Consider the following 13,629-nt stretch of genomic DNA (forward strand, 5'->3'; position numbering starts at 1 on the left):
GAAGACATGCCTGAGTTTCCACAGGCACAGCAAAACAGTTATAGTCTTGGCTAGTTTTGACCTAGATTTTTGTTTCTGTCAGTACATGGAATACAATATTTGCAGATGTAAACCAGGGGAGAACCATAATGCTAAATTTGAAATGTTTCTTAAAATGAGTTTCTTTGATACTCTTGGGAGTTTACAATTTTGAAATAGGAAAGGGAGTAATCCTAAAATTTGGAAGTGCTCTGGAGTCATTTCAGTCTTTTAGATAACATTTTCAGTTTTGGAAACAACAGTTTGGGGAGGAGAAGAAAAAGTTTCCAATGTAATTAATATAATCTTGAAGTGGGGAAAAGCTGAAGAAGTCATTTTCTGGAAACTTGAATGACTGAGGAGACAAAACAATGTACAGGAAAGAATGCAAGAATTTATCTCAGGCTTAGACACTTAACACACACATACACAAACCTAGCCATGTGACCTTGGGCAAGTCACTTAACCCCAATTGCCCTACATTCCCCCCTCCAATACGATAGCTATGTGGCAAATCATAGCAACTTTGAGCCTCAGTCTCCTCTTCTATAAAATGGGGGTATTAATACATGTATGCATCTTCCTCACACAATCAGTTTGGGATTCAAATGAGATATTATATGTATGTGTGTATCTTTAAATATTTTAAAGAGCTATATGCACATTAACTGTTGCTGTAATAGAATCATGGGTGTAGAGTTGGAAGGGATCTTAAAGGCCACCTAGTCCAACTCCATCATTTTACAAGGGAAGAAATGGAAGTCTAGGAAAGTTGTTACTGCTTGAAGTCATTTAGGTGATGATACAATGGATAAAACAGGGAGCCTGGTGTCAACCATGGAACCTGAGTTCAAATTCAGCCTCAGATACTTACTGGCTGTATGACCCTGGGCAAGTCACTTAGCCTTCATCTACCTCAGTTTCTTCAACTGTTTGACTCTGGGGCAAGTCTCTTAACCTATGCCTACCTCAATTTCCTCAACTATAAAATGGGGATAATAATAGCACCTGTCTCCCAAAGTTATTCTGAAGATGAAATGAGATAATTTTTGTAAAGCACTTAGTATAGTGCCTGGAGCATACTAGACACTTAATAATTGGGAATGCTTGGAAGCTCCTTTGAAGTTGAGTAGGGATTGTTTTATTCTTTGCATTTGTATACCCAGAAACTGACACTATGCCCTGTACCTGGTACCTTTAATAAATGCTTGTTAGTTTACTGATCAATTCAATGACTTCAAAAAACTGATGATAAAGCATGTTTTCAACCTTTTAACATAAATAGAGTAGAAGTTCCTTCTTTCCTTCCTTCTTTTCCTTTCCTTTCCTTTGAGGTTAACTTTCATCTATTCTGCATGTATTCTGTATGCACCTATTTATATACATATTGTCTTTTTCATTAGAATATAATCTCCTTGAAGGTTGGTACTGTTTTTTGAAAAATACATTGAAAGAGGGGTAACTAGATGGCGCAGTGAATAGAACACCAGTTCTGGAGTCAGGAGAACCTGATATATATATATATATATATATATATATATATATATATATATATATATATATATGTATAGGATTTAACACAGGACCTGGCACACAATAAGTGCTTAATAAGTATTTGCTGATTGATGATCTGCCTTGATTCATCTCTATTGTTGGTGGCAATGATCTCTTCTGAATAATGTTATTTTTCCCCAACTATGTGTAAAAATAATATTAAACATTCATTTTTAAAAATTTAAATGTAAATAAAATTTAAATAAAAAATTTAAAATTTAGTTCCAGATTCTCTTTTTCTCTCTCCTCTCCTCCTTCCCTGATATAGTAAGGAAACTGTTATGTTACAATGTGCAATCATGTGAAACACATTTCAATATTAGTCATGTTGTGAAAGAAGACACAGAACAAAAAAAACCATGAAAAATAGTATGCTTTGGTTTACATTCAGGCAACAATCTCTTCTGATCACCAGATACTCACCCTGAATTTTACATTGTTACATTATGGACATCCCCTTTCTTGGAGGAAAAAACCCCAAGATGCTGCATTGTTTGTAAGGGATGCTACAATTTTAGTATGCCAAAAAGAAGCACGATCTAAGTCACTCTTCCCTTATCTCCAGTTCTAGCCTCATATGGGAATGTGATCATCCCTAGTTTACATGCCCTATATAACTAGAGAATTCTTTAGGATTAAACACATAGTTTATAGCACATTAACAACTACAGAAATAGTTACCCTCCCCTCATCCTAGAAAAGGAAAAAAAACAAAACAATAACAGAAAGAGCTGTAAAGTTCTTTAAGGTTTAACCATACACCATCAGTCTCAGTTCTTACATAATTTAGCTTTTGAGTCAATAGGAATAAAAACTACCAGATCACCCAAAAAAATTAATTTTTTTGGTCATCATTATGACTAGTGTCTTTTACTTCTAATTCCCTTCCCCCTTAAAACAAAAAAAATTATTCTTTGTAACACATAAACATAAACAAGCAAAATAAATCCACATAGTTACCATGTATGAGAATATATGCTTCATTCTACAAATCTAATCTTCTACAAATCTAATCTATTACATTTCTCTTAAAAGGTTGGAAGCATGCATTATTATCAGTTTTCGGAAGTCATTGATTTGATCAGTAAATCAGCAAGCATTTATTAAATGCCTACCATGTACCAAGCTCTGTGCTAGGTGCTGGGGATACAAATACAAAGAATGGAACAATCCTTGCTCAATTTACAAGGAGGTTCCAAGCATTCCTAATAAAAAGACCAGAAATGAGTAAAAACTTAGAAATATAAACATAGAAGCCATGAGAAACATAAAACTGTAAATATGAGTAGGCAATGAGGAGAGATTAAACAAGGATAAAGTGTTTAAATTGTAATAGGAAAAGATGATACAAATTTCTCCTGGGAGCCTTCATGTCATCAGAGGTCATAGAGGGAATTCATTATGACAGAGTCTGGAGATGGTTTTGTAAGGTTTTGATGATCTTAAGAGAAGAAAGGAAGTGGGGGTGGGGAGTGGGGTGAAGGAATACACAGATGGGGAAAGTAGGATGATGGAATTATATAATCAGGGTATATATAGAAAACTATATAAATAGGGAGGAAGAAATGGGGGGAGTTGGCAACACTTGAACCTCACTTTTATGTGAACTGATCAAAGAAGGGTACAATACACACAGAGAAAATTGACTGTGGAAATGCATTTAACTCAACAGGGAAATTTTTATTAAACTGCTTGCACAGGCAACCTTTCCTCAGGGATTATATCCCAATTCCTTTGAACCTAAAGATTACTCTTGCCTCCCATACAGGGAGCACAGTTCTTGACACAAATACGGTTAACTACCCAAAGTTACAATCCTGGTGACTTGTTTGCTCCAGATACAGAGTCATAATTCCTTAAATAACCTGGTTATTGATTCAATATAAATACCACTTTGCTAGCTTTCTATCCCTTCATATATTTTGTTGTTCATGGTGATGGTAGACAGAGTACTGTTGACATCAAATGCAATTTTATTCATCCTTATCACCTCCTACTCACAAGGAATTTTAATTCCACCCTAAGCTCTCAGTTTTGATAGGTCAACTTTTTCCTTCTCTTGCTGGGCCATAGGACTTCAGGTCACTTCCTCCACAATGTTCTCTTTTCCAAACTCCTCTTTATGTGTCTTCTTCCCCCATTAGGATACAAGCTTTTTGAAGGCAGGGGTTGTCTTAGTTTGTATTTGTATTCCCAGTGCTTGGTCCAATACCTTACAGTGCTTAACAAATGTTTTTTCTATCTAGCCAAGGGTAGATTGGAACTGACCTTGGTGGAAAAAACTCCGGAAGTGCAGTACTTATACACCTATCCCAAACTGGATATACTCCAGAAGACTTTGAATTTGCCTGCTCCTACACAACCTCAAAATAAACTTTGCTTCATGGTGATTCTTATAAAGTCACTTGCTACATTTCATATTTTGAACATGAACATTGATCAGTTAGTCTGGTCATCACTATGGACCAAATCACCCATTTACTGCTTACTATCATGTCACCTTGAGCGAGTCAATTGACTTCCTTGAGACTCAGTTTCCTCATCTTTCAAATGAGGAATTTGGTCTTGATGATCTCTCCAGCTTGACTTACTATGAAACTCATGAAAATCTTAGGGGAACAGTTACATGATTCTGGGAAAATTCCTTAAGACCAATCTATCCCAGATCTTTAATGTATCTTAATCTTTAATGTTTCCTCACCAAGGAAATCTCTCATATCCAATTTGATTCCCCAGATACCAAGTTTCTGGATTAAAAGGGAAGCATATCAAATACAGTTGGAACCAGAATATGGACAGTATAGTCCTCTATTAAATAAAATATTTAAAAGACATGTAAATTTACTGAATAGCCTTATGTATCCCATAAAGTATCTGTAATTTACAAATTAATCATGAGGCTTGTGTGGTTCACCTACAAAACAACCTGATGCAGGAGTGGGATCACAATGGGAAGAGAAGCATTACATCTTTCCTTAGAAATAATAACATTTTGATAATATCAAACTTAGCTTCTCATAAGGAAAGGATTTAGGATCACTAATGTAAAATTACAGTTGAGTAATTAGAGTAATTAGTAATTAGAACTGCATTCTGTACTACTCATGACTTTCTCTTCTGAATTTTAGACCATTTAACCATGGTTCAGCTAATCATTAATATTTATCTTTCTAATTTAGATGTTCTTACTTACTGAACTAGGACTGATCAAATGGTTGGAAAGATTCCTTTCCTATGTTAATCCTTCTATAATTTCAGAGCTAAGATACTAACCTGATACTTTTCTGGGTCTCCACATTCAAGAACTGGAAATTCTGGATGTTCATACTTTTGGGGTGAGATGGCACATATTAATTCACTAAAGATCTGAAGAAGCCAATTTGATCCTATCCCACAGTAAGCAAAAGAAAATTAGTTAGAAACACAGAGGGGGAAAATGACCAAACATGTAGTATTTAAGTAAAAATCACCTTAATGAAAATTAGTCTTCTCAATAGAAATAAAATAGTAGTATATTTCCTTCTGACAAATATCCCACTTGTACATATATAGAATTACAAATGACAGTTTGTTTGCTATCTTGTTTCATGATGCATTATTTAATATATGAAAATTCATAGACTGGTTTTGGAGGGATTGCTCAAATGAGTTATATTTACCACATTTGGGATAGGATGCCAGCACTATGTCCTCTCTTCTGGCTTCAAAGTGGTCCAGTGCTTGAAAAGTTTCTGCAGTGCATATGGTGACTGGGTAAGTGATTCCCTGATAAGAGAAAAGAAGACGAGAAAGGGCAGTTTCTCTAGATTTTTCCAAAGCTTCATCAATGTATTCAATAACCTTGGAGGTTTGGGCCATGTTAGCTTCCTGACATGAAACTGCTGTGCTGTTATTCAGCAGAAGTGGTAGCTTTTAACTAAACTCTTAGTGGGTGGAGTAAAGGAAAATCCTAGGGCTTCTTCTATATTCATGAGAAACAAGTAATTTCTTCCATCTCTTTCTGCCCATCCTCCTATGAGAAAAAAGAAAAATAAAAACAAAACAAAATACAGGTGCTTGAAAAAGACCAAGGAAATCATTGAAAACTAATCCATTCTAAAGGTCAGAATCCATTATTCGGGGGTAAATCTATCAAGTCACATGACCCCAGAAAGGAATTGAAAAGATGCCTCTCCACTACTTTGTAGAAAAAGAGACTATGGATGTGGAATATTACATAGACTGTCAGAAGTAATTGATATATTAGTGGATTTTGCTCAACTGCTTCTCTCTCTCTCATTCTTTTTATAGGAATGACTTACTGGAAACAGAAAGAGAAAGCTATATATTTCAGAATGAATATCCTTTGGCACTATTAAATGGTTCAACATTTTAAAAAATGGATATAGGGATTTATCAATGGAAAATGACACTAAAGAAGATGTACAATCCTCTTTGCCACTAAACCTTAAGTACCACTGGGTCTTGCCATTGACTTGCAGCTGAAACCTCCTATATTGTGTTTTCTCCTCCTATTAAAATGTAAGCTCCTTGAAAGCCATGTCTGTCTTGCTTTTCTCTTTTTTGAATCTCCAGTACGTAGTACTTTGTATGTAAAAAATGCTTAATAAATTTTTTTAATTCATTCATTTAGCAAAAACAAGAGATATCTAATTTTAAAAATATGTCTCCTAAGTTAAAGATAATAAGCTACCACTGCTAGTAGGAATGATAAAATATTTATCAAAATTAATTTTCATTTTTATATTAAAAGAAAAGATCCATTTATCAAATTAACAACTGGGTCTACCCAGGGCATCAAATAGGTCCTATAAGAACTATCTCTAAGCATACGAATAATCCTATTAGATATTAAATTTCTTATACTTGTGCCCCTGAACCAAGAAATGTATTTTAACCAAATCTGGGCAAAATTCTTACTCTCTGTTATACATGTTTTAGAAATAAGTGATTATGTTTTATTTTGGGATCACTTTCTTGAGGTGATTGGTGGATTCTTTTGATGCCATTTTGCTCTCTGGTTCCAGGACATCAAAGCAGTTCTCCTTGATAATTTCCTGAAAGATGCTGTTCAGGTCCTCCTTTTGATCGTGGCTTTCAGGTAGTCCAATGATTCTGATATTGTCTCTCCTGGATCTATTTTCCAGGTCAGTTGTTTTTCCCATGAGGTATTTTACATTTTCTTCCATTCTTTTATTCGTTTGTATTTGTTTGATTGAATCTTAATTTCTCATAGAGTTGTTAGCTTCCACTTGCCCATTTTGAACTTTTAAGGTGCTGTTTTCCTCAATTAGCTTTTGTACTTTGTTTTCCATTTAATCAATTGTACTCTAAGAAGTTGCTTTCTTAAGTGGATTTTTGTATCTACTTTTCCATTTGGCCAGTTCTACTTTTTAAGAAGTTTTCTAAGTTGTTGACTCTTTTTTTTTTTTATAATTCTCTTGCATCACTTTCATTTCTTTTCTCATTTTCTCTTCTACTTCTCTTATATGATTTTTAAGCTCCTATTTGAGCTTTTCCATGAATTCTTTCTGGGCTTGAGACCACTTCCCATTTTTGTTTGGAGTTTTGCCCATAGGTGTTTTGACACTGTTGTTGTCTTTTGAGTTTGTATCTTGGTCTTCCCTGTCACCATAATAACTTTTTGTGGTCAGATTCTTTCTTGTTTTTGTTTTTTGCTCATCTTTTTTTTTAACCTTTTCCCTTTCTTTTAAATTTGAGCTCTGGATGGAAGGATGGAAGGGTTACTGTCTCAGGCTTCTTGCGCCAGTGGCTGCAGATCCTGGTTGTTTATTTGGTATTGTACTGATGCCCTGAGGCCCCAGGGAATCCTCATGTCTGGTGCTGTGCTGAGAGGGTGAGGTGGTGAGTATCTTGTAATACTGGAGCTATAAGGGGTCTGGCAGGTTATCTGGTGCTTAATTGGGGTCTTAGTGGTGATGTCTGGAGTATGCTGAGGCCTGGTGGGATGTTTCTGCATTTTCCTGAGACTACACTGAAACGCGTGGAGGTCTGGCCTACTTTCTCATCATGCTGGAGGATGCCTGTTTGCCCAGGGCTATAATGAAGCATATGGTGGTTCTCTGAACTGTAATCTGCCACTGGCTATGCTAAGACATATGGGGGTCCCGGTGTTGGTATTTGCCTGCTCCATCACATGGGGCTCAGGATTGTGATTATATTTTACTAAACAGTGCCACCAGTATATAGAGCTAAGGAGCAAAATATGACAATTCTAAAATGGAAGCAGAGAACAGTTTCATCCTCTCCTAACCTTTCACTAAGTCTGTAGGTTAAAAATCCAGGAATTATGATTTTGTCAGTATGGATACACCTTCTACTCACACCTAATGCAATCTCTCTAGATCTCAGTAGATGGTTTTCATAGTTTCAATGACCAAAAAAATTCATCAATATGCAACCAGCTCAGAGAAATGATCAACCTCTCTGAACTCAAGGAAGACAATCCTCAAGTCACCACTGGTTTCATACTTTGAATCATAGGATCATAAATTGAGATCTGAAAGGACCTGAAAGGATGTCTAATCCAATGCCTTCATATGTAAAGCCTTTTCAGCTTAGTGTCCAACCTGCTAAAACTTATGTTCTTTTGATAAAGTTTTGAGAACCCTATACCACAAGGAGGCACTGAAGTACGATGTTTCATTTATTTAATTTTTAAAAATATATTTTATTAATTTTTTTCCAATATTCTTGAGGCCATGGACTAATTTTTTAAAATCTTTCTTTATCTTTCCCATCACAGTACTTGCTTATCAAGAGCAAGTGCTTAATAAATTTTTATTAATTGGTTATATCACTTATATCAATCAATAAGCATTTATTAAATTTCTACTATATCCTGAGCACTGGATATACAAAACCAAAAGTGAAACAGTCTCTCCCCTCAGGAAGCTTATATTCTATTAGCTGAGACAACAGGTACATGTGTAAGTATAGATAAATATATAGTTAGCTTTTTCAGGGAAGCACTGGCAGCTAGAAGGTTCAGGAAGGCCTTATGCAGAATATGGCATTTGAGCTGAAATTTGAAGGAAATTGGGCAGCTAGGTGGTACAGTAGATAGAGCACTGAGTTTAGAATCAGGAAGAGTTATCTTCATGTGTTCAAATCCAACCTCACATACTAACTGCATGACCCTGGGCAAGTCACTTAACTCTGTTTTCCTTAGTTTCTCATCTTTAAAATGAGCCAGAGAAGGAAACAGCAAACTCAAGTGTCTTTGCCAAGAAAATTCCAAATGGGGTCACAACTAAATAACAACATTGAAAGAACTAGGCATTTTAAGAGGCAGAAATTTAGGAGGATGTACATCCCACACATAAAAAATAGTCACATGGGGAATCCTCCCTTATTTTAAAAAACAAAATCTAACAAACAATCCCACCCCACCCCCATCCTGCCAAACAACAACAAACCAGTTTAACCTGGCTATGTGTCATAACAAAATGAGTACTGAATTCATGGACTCTGGAACCTGTGTTTAAATACCTATGTGACTTGGAGCAAATTATTTCACACCTATAAAATAAGGTTAGATTTGATGATCGCTAAACTCCCTTCTGTCTAAATCTTGGATACTATGAATGTTCAGCATTCTGACCCCATAGTCCTCTGACTCTCTACCAGAGGGAGGGAGACATGTTGAATTATCTGTTTTCTGAGACCATTGATGGATACTCCAGTTACTCAGTTTGGCTTCCATTTAGTGACCTTTTAATTTACCACATAGTAGTCACTTTGGATATTGTTCTTCTGGTCCAGCTGTCTTCACTCTGCATCATACCATAGGAAGCTTCCCATGTTTCTCTTAATTCCTCATACTTGTCATTCTTTTTTTTTCTTTTTTTTGGGGGGGGAGGGCAATTGGGTTTAAGTGACTTGCCCAAGGTCACACGGCTAGCCCCTGTGTTAAGTGTCTGAGGTCAGATTTGAACTCAGGCCCTCCTGACTCCAGGGCTGGTGCTCTATTCACTGTGCCACCTAGCTGCCCCATACTTGTCATTCTTGTGTTGTTGTTCAGTCATTTTTCAGTCATGTCTGACTCCTTGTGACCCCTATCATTCCTTATCACACAGTAATGTTTCAGAGTTGGCACCATTCCCTACAGTGGAAAGGCAACGATGCATTGGGGAGCTAGAGCAGCTATTGAAGTCAATAACAGTAGCATGACCTGGAGTAGAGAACAGAATGCAGGGTCCATGGCCAGGTGAACCCACAACATCCCCAAGAAATGGAAGACAACAGCAATAGAGCATCTTCAGGATGACATAGTAGACAGACTGCTGAGCTTTGAGTAAGGAAAACTATGTTCATGTCTCACCTCTGACCCTAGTTTTGTGACCATAAGTAAGGATCAACCTTTCCAAACCTAAAGATGACTTCCGTCATCTGTAAAATGGGGATAATAATACCTACCTCACAGGAAGTTCAAATGAGAACTTTAACAACTTAAAACTGTATTAAGACTTTTGGGACACCCTGTATAAAGGTCAGTAATTGCTATCTGTGGAGAATCAGTTGAATATCACAAGAAATGCCTATGATGTTTGCTGGGGATAGATGATAGCAGCATGTAAACAGGGCCAACAAGAAAAGAAACAGGACTTTTTTGCACTGTCACTTGATGACAGGGAGCTGGAGCAGAGAAGCCAGGAAAGGATCAACTATTAGGGAAAAGACTAATTTGTGTACATGTGGTATATTTGTGCCCTCCTCTCACTCTTATCCCCCTCCACAATAGAACATAAACTCCATGAGGATTGGGACTGTTTCATATTTGTCTTTTTATCCTTATCACTGAGTACAGTGCCAGAGATGTCAGTTGCTGGACCTGTGATTCCCACTGGGTAAAACTCCCTTTAACCAATTCAGAGCAGAAACTGTTCAGCAACTTAATAATTTTGGGGAAGTGCCTGGGGTGCTAAGTTTAAGTGACTTGGCTGGGTTCACATGGCCAGTAGTTATCAGAACTTGAATCTAAGTCTTTCTGATGCCTAGGTCAACTCTTTCCACTAGGCCAGGCTGCCTCTCCTGAGAATCCTGATATTCCTATACTTTCATACACTATTACCACAAGAGAGTTTGCTACCTTAGCTAACAACTCACATAAAATAATCATTGCATTGTGAAAGTCACAGAGAGAGAAAGAGATACAGAGAGACATATGGAAACAGAGATGGAGAGAAAGAGACAATGAAAGATAGAAACAGAAACAGAGAAACAAAAGGAGACAGACGGAGAGAGAGAGAGAGAAAGAGAAAGAGAGAGAGAGAGAGAGAGAGAGAGAGAGAGAGAGAGAGAAAGAGAGAGAGAGAGAGAGAGAGAAAGAGAGAGAGAGAGAGAGAGAGAGAGAGAGAGAGAGAGAGAGAGAGATGGATAGATTTCTTCACTTACACCTTAAGATGGCAACTGAATTTGCTACCCAATCGCTTATTTATTCTGCAGTCATGTTGGATTCAAGTCAGAAAAGATTAAGATCTTAACTAGAACATTTTTCTTTTATTTATTTCCCAGTAAGATGAAACAGTAAAGAAGACAATACAGCAGATCATGTTATGAAATTAATGCCAGTAATTTATAAGAGATTTAGAGAAAACATTGGTTTAGTAATATGAACTCATTTTCCTGTTACTTAGGATCATAGGATCATAGATTTACAGCTGTAAATTACCTTGGAAGTCAACAAGTTCCACCCTTGTACTTCACAAATGAGGAAACTGAGACACAGAGAGGTTGTGACTTGCCCAGGGCCACATAGCTAGTAAGTATTTGAGGCAGGATTTTAAGCCAGGTCTTATTGACCACAGATCCAATGCCCTTTACATTATACCATGCTCCCTTGAGATAGTCTCTCAAAAAAGAATGGTACTTTTCTTGTAAAAATATGCACAGTGCGCCGGCCCCAGAGTTGGGAGACCTGGGATCGAATCCAGGCTCAGATACTTAGCACCCACCCAGAAACACCTGGCCATGTAACCTTGAGCAATTTACTTCACCCCAATTGCTTAAAAAAAAATATGCACAGTCAGCTCTACATTATTTGCCATAAAGGAGGGAATTCATTGCATGGATAAGCTTCAGTAGATCGATAATTTTATCCTAGATGTGGGTGCTTCTTCAACTTAAATAGATCACAATACCTCCAAGTTTTCTTATCTTGCACAATTTTTATCCTTTTTCTCCCACTGTGTGACCCTGGGCAAGTCACTTGACCTCTATCTCAGTTTCTTCAACTATAAAACAGAGGTAATGACAACTACTTCATGAGGCTACTATGAGGATCAAATGAGATAAAAACACTTAGCACAATACCCGTCACATAGTAGGCACTTAATAAATGCATATAACCTTCCTATTCCTCCCCAACCCCCACAAATTTTCTATATATGTTCTACTTTGCAAGAATATCCTGGCAGCCTTCCTGATAAGGAGGCAGAATGGTAAGGTACAAAAAGATTTGACCTTGGAGTCAGAGGACCCAGGTTACAGTTCATCTCTGATGTGACCTTGGGCAAATCTCAATTTCCCCACCTGTTTTAAAATAAGAGGGCTGACCATCTAATACTTTATATTATATAAGCTCCAAATAGATATATAACCCATGTGTGGACACCATGTAAAAGTGGTGTCATAATCTAGTTAAAAGGGCAAAGAAGAAATTATATTTCAGATCTATGAATAAGGGAAGAGCTCATAACCAATCAAGGGAGAGAATTAATAAGATAAAATGGACAAGGTTGATTACCTAAAATTAGAAAATCCAATGCAGTTAAAATTAGAAGTAAAATATAATAGGGGAAGAAATCCTTGTTGTAATTTTGTGGATAAAGGTCTTGTTCCATACATGTATGTATACATATATATGTATATATACAAGATTCAAATTTATAAGAGCCATTCCCCCAACTGATGAATAGTCAAAGATATTAGTGGAGCTATGAATTAGTCTAACCATGCTAGAGGCAATTAATAAATACTTGTTGACTTGACATGTAGCTTCCCAGGTGTAATTCAGTCAGTTCTCTCCCTCTTATTCAGTTCTGTGTCCATACTGGATAACCCCCAAATCATTTGCAAGGATGGTTTAATATTAGGAAAACCATCAGTATATGATGATCTTAATAGATGCAGAAAAGGATTTTGACAAAGTACAACATCCATTCTTATTAAAAACACTAGAAAGTATAGGAATAATGGAGTCTTCCTTAAAATAATAAGTAGCATCTATTTAAAGCCATCAGCAAGTATTATATGTAATGGAGATAAGCTAGAAGTATTTCCAATAAGATCAGGGGTGAAACAACAGTGTCCACTATCACCCTTCTTATTCAGTCTGGTACTAGAAATGTTAGCAGTAGCAATTAGAAAAGAAAAATAAACCAAAGGAATCAAATTAGGCAAAGAAGAGACCAAGGTATCATTCTTTGTGGATGATATGATGATATGCTTAGAGAATCCTAGAGAATCAAGTAAAAAACTACTTGAGACAATAAATAAATTTGGCAAAGTTGCAGGATATAAAACAAACCCACATAAATCCTTGGCATTCCTGTATATTTCTAATGAAATCCAACAGCAATAGATAGAAAGAGAAATCCCATTTAAAGCTACTCTAGACATTATAAAATATTTGGGAATCTACCTGCCAAAACAAACCCAGGACCTATATGAACACAACTACAAAATACTTTTCACACAAATAAAGTAAGATCTAACTAATTGGAAAAACATCAATTGCTCATGGCTGGGTTGAGCTAATATAATAAAAATGACAATTTTACCTAAATTACATTACATATTTAGTGCCATACCAATCAAATTACCAAAAAATTACTTTATAGAACTACAAAAAATAGTAACAAAATTCATTTGGAAGAACAAAAGGTCCAGAATATCAAGGGAATTAATGAAAAGAAATGCTGGGGAAGGTGGACTAGCCATATCATATTTTAATCTGTATTATAAAGCAGCAGTCATCAAAAATACTTGGTAGTTGATGAGGAATAGAGCAGGATCAATGGAATAGATTGGGTA

General features: G+C 36.3%; 2 protein-coding genes across 3 annotated transcripts in view; one reads left to right on the plus strand and one right to left on the minus strand.

Annotated features, from left to right (window-relative positions):
• The window catches only part of CEBPZOS (CEBPZ opposite strand), a 295,755-nt gene that overhangs the window by 268,253 nt on the left and 13,873 nt on the right, over positions 1-13,629 (plus strand). The window lies entirely within an intron of this gene.
• The window catches only part of SULT6B1 (sulfotransferase family 6B member 1), a 45,223-nt gene that overhangs the window by 27,811 nt on the left and 3,783 nt on the right, over positions 1-13,629 (minus strand). The window contains exons 2-3 of one of the 2 annotated variants that reach the window (XM_069072206.1): positions 5,232-5,337; positions 4,846-4,958 (exon numbers count right to left, since the gene is read on the minus strand). In XM_069072206.1, coding sequence (XP_068928307.1) covers positions 4,846-4,958; positions 5,232-5,337 — 219 coding nt within the window. Of the gene's footprint in view, positions 1-4,845; positions 4,959-5,231; positions 5,431-13,629 lie in introns of those variants that run through there. The other variant, XM_069072205.1, reaches the window with a different exon arrangement.

The sequence above is a fragment of the Petaurus breviceps genome, unplaced genomic scaffold, assembly GCF_028583685.1.
Source record: "Petaurus breviceps papuanus isolate PSGF00001 unplaced genomic scaffold, PetGlider_PUasm1.0 90845, whole genome shotgun sequence".
NCBI lineage: Eukaryota > Metazoa > Chordata > Mammalia > Diprotodontia > Petauridae > Petaurus > Petaurus breviceps.